The 18,669-nt window shown below is 37.2% G+C and overlaps 1 protein-coding gene across 3 annotated transcripts in view; it reads right to left on the reverse strand.

The window, feature by feature from the left end:
* The window catches only part of ZNF106 (zinc finger protein 106), a 39,946-nt gene that overhangs the window by 19,068 nt on the left and 2,209 nt on the right, over positions 1-18,669 (reverse strand). For 2 of the 3 annotated variants that reach the window (XM_059849540.1, XM_059849538.1), the window contains exons 2-7: positions 13,296-13,381; positions 11,934-11,995; positions 7,648-7,845; positions 3,300-5,381; positions 1,847-2,468; positions 943-1,012 (exon numbers count right to left, since the gene is read on the reverse strand). In XM_059849540.1, coding sequence (XP_059705523.1) covers positions 943-1,012; positions 1,847-2,468; positions 3,300-5,381; positions 7,648-7,845; positions 11,934-11,995; positions 13,296-13,349 — 3,088 coding nt within the window. In that variant the 5' untranslated portion in view covers positions 13,350-13,381. Of the gene's footprint in view, positions 1-942; positions 1,013-1,846; positions 2,469-3,299; positions 5,382-7,647; positions 7,846-11,933; positions 11,996-12,484; positions 12,561-13,295; positions 13,382-18,669 lie in introns of all 3 variants that reach the window. The other variant, XM_059849541.1, reaches the window with a different exon arrangement.

The raw sequence follows: 18,669 nt of genomic DNA on the forward strand, positions 1-18,669 counted from the left end.
TCAGGTTATAGTTTCCTTCAGCAAATTTACTACAATAACAATCACATTAAAACAAAGTAATGGGAAACAGATTTTACTGAGTAGAATGTGTTATTAGTCTATAACAGACACTGGTCATTGAAGAAAGAGGCCAATAAAATCCCCACCTTTTCAAGTAGAGAAATATTCATTGCCACAGAAGAGTCATATTATTGCCCTATGTTACAAACAACTGTTAATATAAATAAATAATGGAAAAAAAGATAAATGGTATGAAAGTCATTTCGGAGCTCAAAGCTCCTAGCAATGGTTTAGTTACCAAAAAAAATATTCTGCCTAAAACACGATGGTTGGATGATTCATTTTGTGACATGGTGAAGAGGATGTATTAGGCATGTCTGAGAAATATCTGTCTAATGCCAGAATAAGAGTTTTCTTTGGTCAGGAGCATGAAGGAGAGAGGCATTCCACACTCATTTCCACTAAGGACATTAAAAAAGTAAAAAGTATTGTCAGAGATGTCAAAAACAGAACAGGGACCAAATTAAACAGAGTACAATTTTTCTGGTGAGACCACCCAGAATCAGAGAGGGAAAGCTGCATGGCAAATTAGAAGGAAGTTAACCGGGTACTTCCCCGCTAAGAACTTCCATTCAAAGAGGCAACAAACCTCACTAGAGGTAGAGGGGGAAAGCAAAGGTCCCATCTGTACAATCAGGAATATGAACTGCAGGCAGAAAGGATGCACATACTTTTCTCTTAGACATAACTTGTGACAAATTAAGATAAAGGTCTTTGGAGAAGGATGTGTTGCAGATCAGTGAGCAGTCCACACTACAAGCTTCAGTAAAAGCCCAAGAAGCAGCACAGTAACATTAAGGAACTACTACTTCAGCCGATCAAAATACTGCTGGGTGTTTATAGCCGCTACACCACACACACACATGTATGATATTCACCTACCTTTTTTACCTTTGATTTTTCTTCTTTTATTATTTCTTTCCAGACTAGGGATTTCAGGAGAAGATCCCTCCTGCAAGTAAAATCATCTATTAAAAAGTAACAAGAATAATTTTGCCTAAATCAAGAAGACAAACATTTGTCATCTTTTCAATCATTATTGCAGAGAAGAATCCATCATTTGCTTGCACATTCTTGCATAACTCATCATTTGCTCTGCTCTCAAAAGAGGGAGGACAACAGAGTGCCATGTTTTCATCTCAACTAAAAAGAAATATTAGATAAGCCAACAGCCTTCTTCTTGCTCCTATGTTTAAGACTGCACTTGAATCAGAGTTTCTGCTCTACAGTTTTAGTTGAAGGTGTAGAGGATTAAACATTGAGGAATTAGAATTATTGCTTTTTGCAAAACCATTTTGTGAAACTGACAGACAAGATATTTTTGAACCTTTGGATAAGCCCAGACTCTGAAAGAAATTCAGATTTAAGAATATAATTTTAGGTGTGTAATTTTTTCACAATGTTTTTATTTCCTTGCTTAACCATAAAATCAGAAACATCTAAGGAAAACAAATTTCTACTACAGGCTACCTTCCATTTAAATTGTGGTGTGAAACACCAAGATTCTTGCTACAAAACCTAGTACTTCCACAGAAATATCTTAACAGCTCTTGTTTATCAACAGAGAATTGTCAGGTATCAAATATAATAATGAGCATTTGTCATTCCTACTTTAAAAAAAAAATCATCAAAAGTCCTGCACTATGAAAGCAGAAATTTAAAGAAAATTAAGTCAAACAAAAAATGAATTTGATGTTATCAATGTACAAGACTATCAGATGGGGAAAGTCTTCCCAGCACAGACCATTCCAAAGCACATCAAAGCTGGACAGAACTGCACACTTACTCCAGTTGCCCTTCGTTTCTTTCCAATTCCTTGGCTGTCATTCTGTTCAGTCCCAGATGTGCAGCTACTGTCTGTAGCTGCATCTATGTTATTAGACACTGCAAAAAGTGAAGCACTATTTGAAGCTGGACGATTTTCTTCTGAGATGTCTAATACATTTTGTTTTTCAAGAAGAGGTGTCCTCTTCTCAGGGCTCTCCTGGTCTTGTTCTGTGTGGCCTGTGATCTCTGAGGTGGCCTGTAGACTGTGACTTCTTCTGCTAGCCTCAGTTCTTCCAGATACAAAAGGTGACAAAGCAAGAGATGGTGTCCCCTCTTTCTGATCAGCCTCAATGTCAGTGCTTGCCTCATATCCAGATGTTATATGATGTGGGTGGCTGGCTGCAATTACTTGCCTTTGCCCACTTTCTTTAATTTTGGCTTGTTCACTGAAAAAGCTATAAGCAGAAGGATTTCTGTCTGCTATGACACTGCTTTCAGAAAAGCTACGTTTTCTGGCTGAGCCAGACACTAAGGAAATCCCATCCCACTGGAATCCTTCTAGAGCAGTCGGATCAGATTCTTCACTGAGTTCTAGACCCTCTTGCTCATTTTGAACAAGAGGCACCATTTCTATGCCAAACCTTTAACAAGATAAAAAGAAAAATAAACATGTTAGAACCCTGCTACATATAGAGAAAAACCTCCCCCTTCCCCAAATGTACATTACTGCTTTAAGCAGTATGTTTAATCCCATTACACTGGTATTCTGTGCTTTCTACCTCATCTGGCAACGGAACATCTCCTGTGTATCACATAACCAGACTTAGTGCCTAAGAACTAGCAGCATTATTTTCAAATTAGAAATGATGTTATTATAAATTATTCCCAAGCAAGGTTGGAATAATCAAATGCGACATTTGCTCAAGACACTTCAAATTCTTCAGGTTTAAAGCAAGTTTCAAAAATGCAGTATTATATAATTGCTTCCTTAAATACAAAAGCAAACTGTGTACCAGAATAAAAGATTAACAAATGGAGAGTGAGCGTTTACACTGCTTGCAGCACTGCAAGCATTTCTTGTAGTCCTAAAAAAATGGGGAAACAGGCAACTCTCATAGCATTGTTCTCATCCTGACTATATTTTTACATTCTTCCATTACTAGAACTTCAAAAGAAACTATATTGTTACCATCCACATTCAGATATAAAGCAACCATTATGAACAGATCAGAATCTTTTCTGAGCAGATTACTTTTACTTATCTATGGACAGACATTCATTCATAGCATTAATCAATAAAAACTCTGCATTATTTGCAAAAAAATTGCATTTTCAAAAACTCTGCAAATGATCATGGCATAGCAAGCTTCGTTATGAACTCTTAGTTTAAGGATTTTGGAATACATTTCAGATATGGGAAAAAACAACCCTCCTCCCTCAGCATGCCCTGGTTAGATCTGAAAGGTACCCACCTTGGTAAACCTTTGCCAAGTTCCTGTTTCTTCTTGGTTACCTGCTGGATGACCTGATCCCAGTTAACATTTCGCCGGGAAGCACTAAGAATCTGCCTGAGAGTAGGTTTAAGCCCCGACTCCTTCTCTGTCTCACTCCTACGAAGGCAATTCACATTCCGAATGCGACGTGCGTTATTGAGATTGGGCTCTGGAAGATGTGTCCCGACTTTGCTCTTCAGACTGATGTGCCGTGTCAGGTCTCTTTGCAGAGAAGCAGGCAGGCCAAGCTTGCTTAAATCTGGAAGAAGGAGGCCTACTGACTGGCTTCCTCCTTTTTGAAGCTCATTATCTGAAGGATTTTCAAAACCTTCAATTTCAAATTGATCACGTGACTTGACACACTCTTCATTCCCTTCCCTGTCCTGTGAGGTTTTCAAATCCTCATGCAAATTGTCCTGACTGCTTGATGAAGAAACTGTGGGTTCTATCCGAAATGTAAAATTTTTTAGCTCAGCAGAAGCAATACTTGAATGAGATGGCTTTTTATCAGCTTCCCTTTCAGAGGTGGTAGTTTTACCTTCAGGAGTGTCACAGGGTAAAGAAGAATCCAACTTTTCAACTTTTGCTTCTGACTTCTCACTTCCCATTAAATCATCACCACTCACATCTTCTAATGAATCTAGTCTGAACTCCTTCTTTGGCAATGCTTTCCCAGTTTCCTCCCTATTCTGGTCACTTGTATCTTTGCAAGAGCTTAAGGGAGCATTTTGCAAGGAATGGTTGGACTGAACACCTTTGGGATTTTGTTCTGCTTCACTTAAGTTATTAATAGGCTCTCCAAGACTGCTACCAAGCACATCTTTGTTGTCTTGTAAGTTACCAACACAAGCACCATGCAGCTTTGATGGATAAGAGGAGAAACTGTTTGTTTCCAAGTTCACCGCATTCAAATGATTCTGCTCTTCACCACTAGTTGATGATAACAGAAGCCTGACATTTTTTAAGAGACAGTTTGCATCTTGCTTTATCAAGGATAATTTCATATCTGTGATATTGAGAAGAGGGGATTTCAGTGATGGCATCCTACTACTTCTGCCATCATCTCTGTCAGGCTTTTCACCACTGGAAGGGTCGTTTATAACCTTGCAAGAATCAAGGTGATCCAAAGTTCCATCAGAAGGGGAAGATGCTTCATGGTTTTTAAGTTTTGAAAGGCTAACATTGGCTTCACAAGTTTCTCCTTTCACTGATGAATCAGTAAGAGGTATAAGTACAGAACCCATTTTATCTGAAGTTTTTGAAACATTATCTTCAGACCGTGGTTGCTGCTCTGCAGTTTTCTGGGATGGGTAGGGAGTCCAGCGATATATTTTATCTCTGGAAGGACTGACACTTTTTCCACTGGCTCGTGAAGTTTTGCTTTCTGGTTGTTTCAGTGTACGAAATTCCAACACCCCCCCAGCAGCAAGCTCATCACTAGTAAAATCCAGACGGTCACCCCTACTTCTCTGATTTCTATGTGGCAAAACATTGCCTTTCTCTGGCCGCTGCCACTCAGACCGTTCCTGACTGTATTTACTTGGCTCTGATGTATATGAATCACCTGAGCTTCCAAAATTCCAGCCATTTGCACCATGAGGACTTGGTTTCCAGTTTCCTCCATAACTCTTGGAATTCCAGCTAGAAAAATGACCCATTTCTTCTGAGTGCCAAGTAGAATTTCTTTCCCTAGCACCATGATGCCAATTTGATGCTCCTCCTCTCCGCCCACTTGGATGCCAAGCATTTCCAGAATTCCCATAGTTATGTCGATTTGAAGGGTTTCCTGAAACATTCTGGTGCCACCCAGAGCGCCCCTTTGCACCACCTGAATGTCTGTTTATATTAAGATTCCTCTGAGAGTGTGAAAATTTGCCTTGTCTAGGACTAACATAATCATCCTTTTCCCATTTCCAGTCCCTTTGTGATGCATTGTGATGATGCCACGACGACTGATCATAAGCTTCTCTTTCTTTGTAAGCAGCTCTTTCTTCTCGCCTTCTCTGTGATCTCCTATCATCACATTCTAATTCTTGGTTTGCACAACTTGGTTCAGTTTGCCTACAAAAGAATTAAGAAAAGCCTAAATTCTGATGCTATTCTACTAAAATCCAACAGCCCACAAGCTTCATGAATTTTATTTGCACTGGGAAGAAAATATATTTTTTTAATTATTTATTATACAAAAAAACAGATACTTTTTTAGCAGCTTTGCTCTTCAAGCTTCACTAATGTTTGACTTTTAAAACTAATGCTGTACCTTTACTTAAACGTGATAATTGCAAACTTTCTCTCAGAAGAACAAAGGATTTGGTGTAGGGACAGTTCAATAGACTGATTCTCAAATACTTTTCTCTAACTTGAAAGATAATATTCCTTTACATTTACTATTGGACTAATAAGAAACTAATAAAAATAAAGCTTCTTAATGTTATAGAATCTTTGTAATTTGATCTATCTTAGTAGACAGAAAACTCAATAGTGAGATAATTATGTTTTCTGAAGACTATTCTGCTGGTAGAACTGATGAAAACATAGGAAAGTTAAGGTAAAAACCCCATTATTATTATTCTTACTGGAGGGAACAATTGACATGATGGCTTCATTTATAAAGGATAAGTTAAAACACAAATGGAAAAAAACTACAGAAGATGCACCTCAGATTCAAAAGCAATTTGTCTTCTTTTAATCAAGGGAATAGAACAGTCCACAGTATGCAATCCTGAGTCTGTATGAGCCTCCCAGCAGCACTATCAACTGCCCTTTGGATAGCACTTGTGCTTGGCAACTTACCACAGACACGTGGCAAACTATCACATGTACATTTAAAGATAAATGCTCCCTTAACAGCTACAGCTATTCCCAGGGTCAGCAATCTAAACATTCTAAATATTTATCCCACCAAATGAGGAGTTTTCATTAAAAGTTTTTTCCAGGAACTGACCACAGAAATACATCCATTCTAGATCCCTGGACAAGACAGTAAACTTTCACACTACTACTAAAAAACAATTGATTTGAGTAAACTGAACATTTATATTGTTTTCAAAAAACAATATAAATGTTCAGTCTTGATGAACATTTCACAATGAATGAAATGTTCAGTTTTTATGTTTGTTTTGATCTTTTCAAAACAAAGATCAAAAACCCCTTACGTTTTTGATACATTCCAGTCCTGCTGAAAGATTCACTAATAACTACTCTCTAATGGAAAACAGTCTACTATGCAAATTAATCTGAGCTCTAAGACAAGAATTCAAAACAACAATATATAAGTGATAGCTATTTCTAAGAGCTGACTCAACTAGATTATAATCTAATGGAAATAATTTTGCTGAATTAGTAACTTAATCCTTGTTACCTTAAACCTTCTGGTTTTCCACCTCTCCAACCCAGCACCCAGCAAAGATTTTCTACAGTTTTAGTTGCCTCAGAACAACACTGCACTGACAGTATTACTCCTCTTCCATAAAACAAAAAGTGACAATTTTGCTACCTACATTAACCAGTATGAAAACATTACCATTGTGCAGTGCAGAGACACACTAGTATGGCAGAATGATGCCAAAGGCTAACAGTCACCAGATTTCAGCATCTGGAAACACTAATTCAAATTTCCAGCCACAGAACGCAAGAGCTTATTTTAAAAATTACATGCCCCTTTAGTACCATCACCATGCCATAAATCTATTCAAATAATATATTTCCAACTGGAACATCATACAAGCAATGCACATGTGCAGATTTACATGTAAAATAAAAGACAATACTTATTACTTTCTGCAGCCTTCTATTTTATAGTGAGCCACTGGAACTACGTTCAGCTAATCGTAAGCAGCAAGATACAACAGGTAAGAAATTTCATTCAAGGACTAGGGGATTTCACTGTGACATTTACAGAATAATCCAATTCATTTTATTAAAAAAACATGTTCAGCAGCAGTTTCTTAAAGGCCAGGTTCCTACAGACAACCTCCACCATAAACAATACTAGCAATACTATCCATTTATTAAGCCTTCATTTAAAAAGGTATAAAATATTAAAATAAAAACATCAGGGTTCTCAAAACTCAAGACTGTTCTTAGCCATAATGAAGAATGATTGTATATTGTATTTCCATACTAGTAGTAGAGGAACAGGACAAAAACATTCAGCAGAGTCATGTTTACATTTTGAAACTATGATATCCACACAGGTCTCCTGGATTGCTCTCACAAGTACACTGGCTACAGACACTTTACATTTTGTGAGCACCCAACCCTCAGGAGTCCATCCTCATTGGGTTAAAAGAAATTCTTTGATCTAAGTGGAGAAAGGACAACTCACCGGTTCCGTTCCTTCTTTTGCTTGATTAGTTGAATGAGTTCTTTGTCAAGGTCTTCTTCTTCTGCCTCTTCTTTCTCTTCCTCTTTTCTGTCATGGGCATTAACGTTGTCTTTGTGCAGCTGACTGGAGATGTGCTTGGCATATGCTGACAAACCCACCAGCGTCACCCTGCACACCCGGCATTCATGGCTGCTATCCCTAGGAAGAGAGGCAGAGGGTGGACTTTCAACTCTGCCAACTGGCATGGCAGGTAGCTCTGGTCTTACTTTGTTTCCTCTGAATGTATCTGAGTTCAAGGCAACTAGGCTTTGCTCTGTATATTTATTTGAATTCTCTGGCTCTTTCTTTCAAGGTTTTGTTTTTTGATGTTCAGTTTTTACAAGATTTTTTTCCAACAATCAAGAGGTAAAAGACTTGGTAATAAAGCTACATTAAGTGGGAGGAGGAATTCTTCTTGAATTGTTGTACTCAAAATCTATTCAGAGGAAACATAGTGAGCGAGGAGGCGGAATGAAAGGCTTCCAGAGCTAGCAGGAGCTCTGAAACCCATCCATGCTGCCAGCTGCACTGGGGAAGCCTGGTGACAGCTTCTACATTTAATCCTCGCCTTGAGCCTTCCCCCGGCGAAATTTAGAAAAGGGAGGAGGCAGTACATGGATACAACCAATCCTGATACAACATAACCTAAACTGGGACAGCTGAGACTGCTGCCTGGAATCCAAAGACTCCACAGCATAGTGAGTGATGGGAGGGTGTCTTCAGTTCACAGTACTTTATTTGGTTCAAGTGTGCATGAGGTCTGCCTTCTACTTTAGAGGACTTATCTCAAAAAATATAGAAATAATTTCAGCTGAAGAAAGCTGACAGCTGTATCAGACAAATGGCTTTACTCATATTACTGGATTAAGACTACAAGACTTGAACATTTTTATTTCTTTTTAAGAAATTCAGATTTCTAAAACCTTAACATCTGTTCTTCTGACAAAGCCTTCCAATAATTCAGTGTTAAAGAAGTACATTATGAACTTCCTAAACAAGGAAAATATGTTCACCAGATTAAAAATAAAGCCACACAGAAAAAAATTAATTAGAGCATAGTCCACTGAAAATAACTCAGCAGGACCAAGACAGGATTCACTGCCTCCACAGTGCTTCTTTCAATTTTGTCAGTTAATTCATAAAAGCAGATATGTATGTCCCCATGGAGCACCTGACACAAAGGTCTTAGAACAGAAGCATCATAATACAACACACAGTTCATAACTAGTGTCAAGAAAATGGGATCCATAAAAAGATAAAACATGAATCCTTGTTTTTTTAGTGAACAGTTAAAAAAAAAAAAGAGAGCGAAAAATCAAAAGATGGGCATTCACTCAAGGTGTGAAGGCAACATCCTCATCTGAGTGGTTAATCAAGTGTCAGCAGCTATGTTTTGTTTATCCATGGTTTTCCCTACTAACACATTTAAGATATTTCATCAATGCAGTCATTCAGACACACCTAGAGACAGCTTTATTTTAAACAGCCTAAGTATTAAAAATCAAATTTTTTTTGTTTAATTATTCTGTATGTTGCAGCCTAATTAATTTCAGATTAAACATTAAGATAAATTTCATTTATGGTGGCAGTAGCTTCCAAATTTAGCTTGTATTTTCGAGAACTAAGTGCACTTAATTTCATACACTTCACACTCGCTAATAAATACTCAAAGCCCATATTCTATACATTGTACTTTGGGCTATCTTATTAATGCAATAAAGGTAACCAAACCAGTACATTTTACTAATGTCATTGGAAGACTCCTCTTCACACTCCTAAATGGCACAGCTGTGCATAGCTAATAAGACTTATTTTTAACTTAGGTCATCACACAAGGCAAACTGCAAATAGAAAGCTGGCTTCTCACCGAAAAAGATGTTCTTTTTACATAACGTTCCACTTCACTCATAAGGACTCTCAATGAGAAGCACACCCCAGTGGTTCTAATGTGGTAGTAATTAGGTTTTTAAGAGCAATCCACATCCTTCTTAAGACCCATGTTTCAATTATTTAAAAAAACTTTTACCATCTTCATTTATAGACTGACTAACTAAATGCAAAGTTTTATTTATTTTGGACAAAGCCAGTGAGTTAACAGCTGGACTGAGTACAAAGAACTTGTTTCAATCACTTCTAACTTGCAAGTTACTAATTACAAAGCTGTGGCTCTTGTACCAACTGACAGCCTGAAATGACAAGACTTCTTTGACCTGCTGTTAATCTATACCAGCCTAAAGAAAAACACAACACTTTTTTTTCTTTATGAACAACTGCTTTAATTGAAGATAAACTGGCTTGGAGTTCAGATAGCTACACTTAGGGAAATTTATATTTCCTTCAGTTCTATACTTTTCCTACACCCATTAATGTCATCCAGAACTAGCACAGTCCACAGCACACAGTGATGTCTACACATTCCCCTGCCATACAGGAACACCGCACAATCTTTGCTGTTAAACAAGGCGGCCAAAAGAAGTTTGAGTTAAACACAACAAAAGTATTCTCAGCATGAAAGCATCCAAGCATGTGTACTTCAGACTGTAGACTGAATGTCCCATGTAACAAGAGCACTATTTCACTTTCAACTAAAAACAAGCAAAACCCAAATATGCTACAGCTTTGTACTTTGCATCCAATTCTCCTTATACATCACACAGAATAAGACTTCAAGGAAAGGAGAAGAGTCTTAAAACATTTCAGGAAATTATTCTAGTCCTTGAGATTACTAAGCTAACTTTAAAAAGAAAAAAAGTATGAATCAATGAGTGCATTTCCTTTACCTCTTCCATACAGAAAGTCTGAAAAGTGACTTATAAGCAGATACTAAATTTCAAGGTAGTAAGATGTTGATAGTCCACATACTTTAATTATATTATCATCTGTTACACAATTCAGCGACACTCATGAGGCTGCTGCTAGTGCTTCACATTTTCTTCCTGAAGTACATGGCTGTAAAAGACTCCTAAAAAACTTCTAATTAAATTTAAATGGAAGAAGAAGGAAGACAAGAGAGAGAACAAGGCTGCTGTTGCACAGCGAAAAATTAAGTTCATTATGTTGAGAACAAGCATCTTCTGTGCATTCTTCTGAAAGAGTAATGAAGACAGTTACATTAGAAAGAAAAAGCGTAATGATGATGAAAGAAATTTAACATCAGTCCTATGGAAACGGAAAACCAAAAATTGTCCAATCATTTGCAAGCCACTGCAGACACAATATATAACTTCTAGTAATTAGTGTTACAGAGCCATAACTAAACTAAAAACAAAACAAAAAAACCCATAGAAGGCCCAAAATAAGATGTCAAAGTAAGTGAAATTTCAGAATCATTGTCAGAAGAAGACAGTCCAGAACAGAAGTGCTCCACAAGTTAGTTGACCAGAAGCCAAAAGTCAGTTTCTAGGGCAGAGAGCATTTCTGGTTTTTTTCCAGGGTATGAGATAGATGTCTTGACAAAATGAATCCCCCACACCTCAAAGAGTAGAAAGAGGATTACTTTTAGTTCTTTAAGAGGTGTTTAAAACAGATTTGTCATTTCTTAAAGTTTCTGCTGCACGATAATTAAAAATTAATTTGTAGATCAAATATTCAAGTATTTGACAGTATCTGATCTCTGTGGCTACCTCAAAATCCATACAACTGAAATCACTTTAAAGTGTACTCTGGTTGCAACTTAACTCCCTATTTGAATATCCCTTAACTGCCCCCTTCTACTTTCCAAATGTTTCAAATAAAACAAGGAAACCTTAAAGGAAGCAACATCCAGCAAGGTTAGGTCTCCTAATCAAGCAACTGGACCATAGTGGCTAATGAAAATCACTCAGATATTCTCACAGTGCTTTAAAAGATCAACAATTGTTTTTACATCATTGAAAACATATTAAAAAAAAATAAAAAGAAAAATACCACTGTTCCTAATTCTAATTTCTGATTATTCTGTAAAAGGCAGAAATCTAGTGCTTGCAAAAAAAAACCCACAAACATGAAACTGCCAAGAATGAAGTAATTTTATTTCACTGCAATCAAAGCAATGCAAGTGAGCTTTCTTCCACATCACTGTTTGCCTCCTGAGTTTCTGACATCATGAGAACATACTCATTGCCAGCTGTATGACAAGGCACGCTACTAAAGTGAAGCATAAAAATAAATTGTGCAGTTCAGCTTGTATGATAAATAGGTCAGGAGTCCTTCCAAAAAGTGACATACAAAATGGCACAGGGAGGAATGATGCAGGATTGTTCTCATACCTTCCCTTCAGGTTTTCCAGTTCTCTGTGGTGAAGCATACTTCTCTTGTGTTCTTCCATCTCCTTCAACATGCAGAAAAAAAAAAACTGGTCAAAACAAAACAAAATGCTGTATCATGTCTGAAAAGCTAATTTTTGTGAATACTCCTGCCTTGCAGAAGGGTGTACTCTACTCCTGCAGGGCTGTAGTAGTTGCCATTCCTGTTTCTGTGACTATGAAAGCACAAATAGGCACACCTGCAGGAAGTTATGTTACCTTTCCCAAGAACAACACACGAGTCATTAAAACTCAACACAATGGAAGCAGAATTTCAGAAAAAAGTCAAATAACAGTCTATGTAGCAAAGCTTATTAGACTGATTTTTGACACATCACTGTTGAAAATAATTTTAATTAAAAGTCTCATTAATATCACTCTTCAGAATCACAGCACTTAAAACAGTTTCCCTGTGCAATCTGAGCAGTTTCTCTGCATTTGCATTGTAAGACAGCTGTAAATTCATCATCATATACTATTTTACTTGGCTAGACACTTCAGAAACTGAGATGTACCTGTCAGTTTGTTGTTTACAGCAACCCTGATCCATGAACTGCAGTACTGTTATAATTATTTACTATTGAAAGGGATCTGCCAGAAGAGAAAGAACATTCATCACTCAGCAAAAGGAAACAGTCCAGACGATTTAACTTTCCTTTGGTGTGTGAGACAAAGTGTTCAGAAATCTTCAAAGACCAGATACTAATCACTATCTCTTTAGCCCTTGAAATCCTATCTGCAAAGGGAAAGGAACATCTTCCATCTTGAAGAGTTGTGTGAACTAAAACACTGGCATTTGCCACATCTCCACATGCCATGTGGTGAAAAAATACACGAAGGTCCATTAAGAAACTCTCAGTTTCAATGCAGACTTGGCATAACTACACAGCACACAAAAGATGGACACCAAACTGACACATTAATGAAAACACATGCTGTGTTACACAATTCCATTTGGTTCTTCCATATGAAAACACAGACCTTCCAAAAGGAATCTATAAAATCATGTACTATAGCATTCTTCCCATATCACAATTTACAGCCAAATATGTGTGAGTGTTTTCACTTTGGTATCTTTATAAAATAATATAAAAAACCCCAAAGATCTCACTATTTTTAACATTCAGAATCAAGCACACTGCACAGCTCACTTCAAGAAAGATACTCCAAAGCACCAACAAATATATTCTTAGATTTGAGATAGACTTAGGGCACTATATTCCTGGTAAAGGAAAATTGCACTTTGCATAATTTTAAAATGAAAGCATTTCTCATTCACATTTCATATTAATATCTACTGATGCATGTCAAGCATTAATTATTTACCTTTTTTGAGTTGTACACAATGTGACATAATGCACATTTTCGTTGCTGAACCATGCTTATTACTCTGGAAATATCTTATCCCATACCTGCAAATAAAAACAATTTAAAAATAACCAACATTCAGGATTACTTGTTTCATTAATCTATTTTACTAAATAAAGTAAGCAAAGTTACTGTTCATGAAAACTGTTGTGCTGAGCTTAAAAGAATATGTGCCTCTCATGCATAGTCAATACTCTTCAAAAAAAGATAAGGTAGTTTGAAGAGTCATCTAAAACATCTATAATATAAAGTAGCTTTCCCTTTCTTTCATTTTGTTCCTTGTCATCCAAGACATGGTAGTCATTCAACAGTCAGAGATCTGTACCAATCCTCTTAGCTACTCAAATCAGATTAACAAAACACTTTTCAACTAGGATGATGACAGGGACCTAAGGAATTAGGAAAACCAAGCAGGGTAAACTCAGATCTTTATTTTAGTACACAGGGCCACTCAAGGAAGATATTTAAGGCCCTAGGACAATGAAACAGAGGCAATTTATGATATCAAAGACCACTAGTCTTCAAGTTTTATTGATCCATTTACTCACCATAACATAACCTTATTTATCAGTGGCATTAAAACCTCCAATCTGGAACTGACTAGAAGCTGTGAGCAAAGGGCAGGAACAGGATTTTTACCAAATCCAGATTACCTAGAGTTAAAGCAGCTCTGATATTCAGTTGTTCTGTCCAACTGTAAACAAAAATCAGCAAGTAAAAGCATGTCTCTTTAAGCCCAAAACATAGTTCTTTGACAAGTAACTCTTTCCCTATAGATTTCCATGTCCATTTACACATAAGGTACCAGCATCTGTCCGGGTTAAAGGGGAGGAAACTGAGAGCTGCAATAGCACTTTCACCATTAGACAGGAGAGAAAGAGTTTTCTCCCTTAAAAAAAAAAAAATCCACATCATCATTCTAAAACAAACACATTTAAAAGACAACAGGAGATTCAGTCATCTCATGTTCCCTAACCACCATTCTTGATCTCCCTGGGATACCTGATAGTGTTTAAATATACATTTTTTAGCTTGACCACATGGGCATCTGATATATTTGAACCATTAGTGGCAACTCTATATTTTGACATGTAAGCCCCAACAAAGGTTTAAGATTATTCAAAACTTTGAACCAGCCTGCATATAAATTCATATGGTATCAGTGATACCCATGCAAAAGCACGTGCCTTCATGAAAGGTCAGGATTCAGAAACACTATCTTTCGCAACAAATTATTTTGAAAGCATTTATAAAGATCATAACTTGTTTTAAAACATATTTCAACTGAGACAGAAGTTAAGGAAAGTTTAAGCTAATACAAGTAGAGATAGAAAATGAGATATTGTAGACTCCTGATTCTCTAGTGAGTTATTAGGTGAGTATAGTAGCACATCATCACTATACTGTTTATACACAGATCTGTGCAGCTGCAACAGATCTAAAGGAATTATTAATGAACATACACAAGTGACAAATGTTTAGATGCCTACCCAACATAGTACAGCTGGTTTAATGCAATTAATATGGAAGTACTCATGGAAAGAGAGGCTGCTAATCCTTGCACCAATTTCAGACACTTCCTTTTGCATTAAAATATTCTGTACACCCCCAACATTCTTCACTGGCACTACTTTGTAGTTCAGCGGAGTAATACCCTACATGTGCTCAATATCTCCTTCAAGATTACCCAAGTATTTACAGAATTCGTTCTGAACTGGGCTGAAAGCAGCATGGGACTTAAATCAGGAAAAGCAGGCCAGTTAGCACGGAACATGAAAAAGCTTCCACCAGCAGAGCTAACATTACACCTGTTTTGGCTAATTAAAACATACAGTAACTATACACGATTACAGGAAGAGTTTTCGGCAAACTGCCCAATCAGCTGGGCATTACTTATGACAGAGTACTAAAAATACTAATAGAATCCAAATGCTATTGGATGTCACTATGAAAAGGGAAACTTTCTCTTGTTTGTGGCATGGACTCAGAAATAAAGAGATTCAGTAAATGTTACAGAGACTGGGAGAACATAGACACACATATTCTATTTCCAGATCACCTCTTGGCTTACTGTCTTACATAGATATAATCTACTTCCCATCATCCTTAGCTTTCTCCCAAAAGCTGCTAAACCTATAAACACTGTGGTTCATTTCAATTAAGTACTTCAATTTTACTGTAAAAGAACTTCTGGGAAGTATTTTGAGTAACATAATAAATCCAAGGTATTTCCTCAGTCACTATGCAAAATCATCAAGAATAAGACATGGAGCCATGTAGTCACTGCATTTCATCTCATCATATACTGGTCTGTTTAATCTCAAAACTTCCATTCTTCATGAAGAAATTTCAGAAACAGAGCCCTCTCTAGATAAACACAGGCACATTTGAATTCCTAAAAAAACAAACTCCACATACTTTAAACTTAAACAAGCTTCAAGCATTTATCAGCTTTAACACCTTGTGCTTTTGAAATCATCAACTTGCTGTATAACATAGAAAATCACTTTTTATGGGACTTGAGTAGGAAGATGAGCTACTCTAAAAAATGAGCGAAGTGCAAGCAAAGATAAGGCTTTGCCAAAAAGACCCCACCATCATATAAAAAGAAGAACACATGTTAAGAGCAGAATGCAAAGCCTTTGAAACAAATGAGATTTTACAACAACTTTCTATTTTGAGGGAATATAACTGTTCAATGGGCCATTTTTTTATTTGTTTGTTTTAAAGGGAAGGGATGTGTTTTACAATTAGGTGATGTAAACACAACTTGCCCATAGCCTGCACCTGTACAGAGCTTAGAAATACCACAGGGTTTTAATTAAATTAAGAAAGACTGCTACAGAGATTTTAGAGAACCCTTCTCACAAAAAAAAAAATAGTCTACAAAGAAAATTAGGCATTAGACTACTTCCTGCTACAACATCCATTTGTCCACAGTGATTCAACCTTACTGGATAACATACATTAAAAATGTACATCAAGATTAAATCTGCTACAGATTAGTGGCTGAACACTCTGACTATATAAAGCCACAAGTGCCATGGAGTGGGGTGTGCAGCCTGGCATTCCAGCTGCCTAGAAATCCTCAGGAGGCTTCAAAGAGATCAGCAGCACTGGCCTGTCTAAAGGCCTGCCTAAGAGCTGCATGTCCCTACAGAGAGCAGTGGAAACTCAACACTTGAAAGGAACAGGAGGCTACAAATTCACTGTGCAGAATGTTCTGCAGCAACATGCTCAGCACATGCTCAACTCCTTGCAGAGATGTCACACCTAGTGCTTCAGTGACTTCTCTCCTGCAGCAACCAATTGCACACACACCAGCTGAACTGTAGAACAGTAATAGTAATAATACTGAGCCCTGTGCTCCAATTTCATCACCTCCAGCAGAATTTACATGGAATAAAGCACCATCATTCACAAATTATCTTCCCTTCCAAGATTCATTGCCCCTCAAGCATCTGAATTTACCACGTATCCCTACCAGACCATAACTTCTACTAATTACCTTAACCCTCCTCCTGGGCACACGTGTGAAGCACTAACTTTCCTTCTGAGATGCTGATCTGTGCAACCTAACCCAGGCAACAAACAAAAACCTAAGGACTTACTGAAGTTAAGTCATGACTAACAGCATGATTCTCCCCCTGCACACTGTCAGGCACTAACTACTTTGTAGTTGGTTTCTTATTTTTACAGGGCAAAGGAGAAAACTACATTACACTCCAGAAGTTAAAATACTTGTACCACAAGTAAAGCTTTTAAGGTAAATTTCTCCCTGCTTTCCAAAATTTAATTTTATCCATGTGACAATCTAAGGGTAGTCTAGACCCCTGAGCACTGAAGCAGCACCGCTACACAGCAAATGGTACAATTGAGCAGACAAGTGCTTGACTGTTTGATAGCAAACCAGGAAAGAAGAGATATTTCACAGATCAAAGTTCTTTAAGCTCCTGTTAAAAGCAATAAAATTTACTTCACTACCTGGCCTAGAAAACATCTAGCAGAAACTGAGTGCTATCTCATAAGTATGGTTGGCTTTTTACAACATACAGGGAAAGTCTGCTGGAGATAAGAACACCACAGAGAAATATCTTAAACAGACTGGCACAGGCACAGAACACCTGGCAGGAACACAGTGCTTTCACTGACTTCTATTTTTATTTCATGTAAGTCTAAGAACAGGGCACAGACCAGAAGAACATATATACTTTAAGCCACAACCAAATTGCATCTTTCCAACTCCTATACATAAGCAATGGTAATAATTTCCTAATATACAAAATAAGTTTTCCTTGCTGTAAATCAAGATGATAATTTCTCTCTAATAAAACTAAATGCCTTATTTCTTTCTTATTCATGAGAGCTTTTCACACAACTGAAAATTCAGGAATATATTCTGTCCAAACTGGAATGAAGAACTGTTCAGCATTATTGCTGTATGCTGTCACTTAGAACACCTAAAATGCACATACCTGGAAAGCTTCTGTTTCTCCCATACTCCCTATTTGGTTTAAGGCATATGCAAGTTTTGTTTTCTTCAGATGTTCTCCTCAACCATCATATTTCCTGGGCTTATAAAAATAGCCATTCCCTTTCCAAGCTGCCCAAAGCACTTTAAAAGGATCGTTCAAAACCAGATGTAGTACTTCTGCTAACACCCCTATTAGCACCCTTAGGAGAAGGGAGCTGTCTGGGTGTCCCTACTACTATTACAGCCTCTAACACAATTGATCATGACTGAGACAAACTCTTACTAAGAAGAAACGTAGTGATCCACAAGATTTGGGCAAAACAACCCAATTAAATTTTATGTTTAAATATTTAAATCTAATAATTTAAATATTACTGTGACTCACAAAAGAATTCACATCAGCTTATTCTGGTGATCTTGAGTCATTTTATAAAGGGTTTTCACTTTACAGACCCTTAAAATAATGACAGAAATACCCTACACTTAATTTTACAGTTATTTCTGTAACATTAAGTTGTACCTTTTTTTTTCCCCCTTCCTAGGCTATTTAAGCTCATCATATCCTTCCCAGGACTCGTATGACGTCTCTTTCACTGATAAGGTCAGAACAAGGACTCAAAAGCCACATCAAAACAGATTACTCTATACATCCTATCTATTGCAGTTCCACAGAAACAGGTACCTGGCCTTGTCAAAATAACTCAGACTCCCTAAGAAAGATCTGTATAGACACAAGAGAACAAACAGGGAGAGCATTCAGTAAGTAACTGGGCTTCTTCTATTTATAGTGTCATTACAGAGTACAAAGAATCACTGGAGGGTGATTTGAAGCATCAAACCAAGGTACTCAAGTCACTC

Source organism: Haemorhous mexicanus, chromosome 6, assembly GCF_027477595.1.
Source record: "Haemorhous mexicanus isolate bHaeMex1 chromosome 6, bHaeMex1.pri, whole genome shotgun sequence".
Classification (NCBI taxonomy): Eukaryota; Metazoa; Chordata; class Aves; order Passeriformes; family Fringillidae; genus Haemorhous; species Haemorhous mexicanus.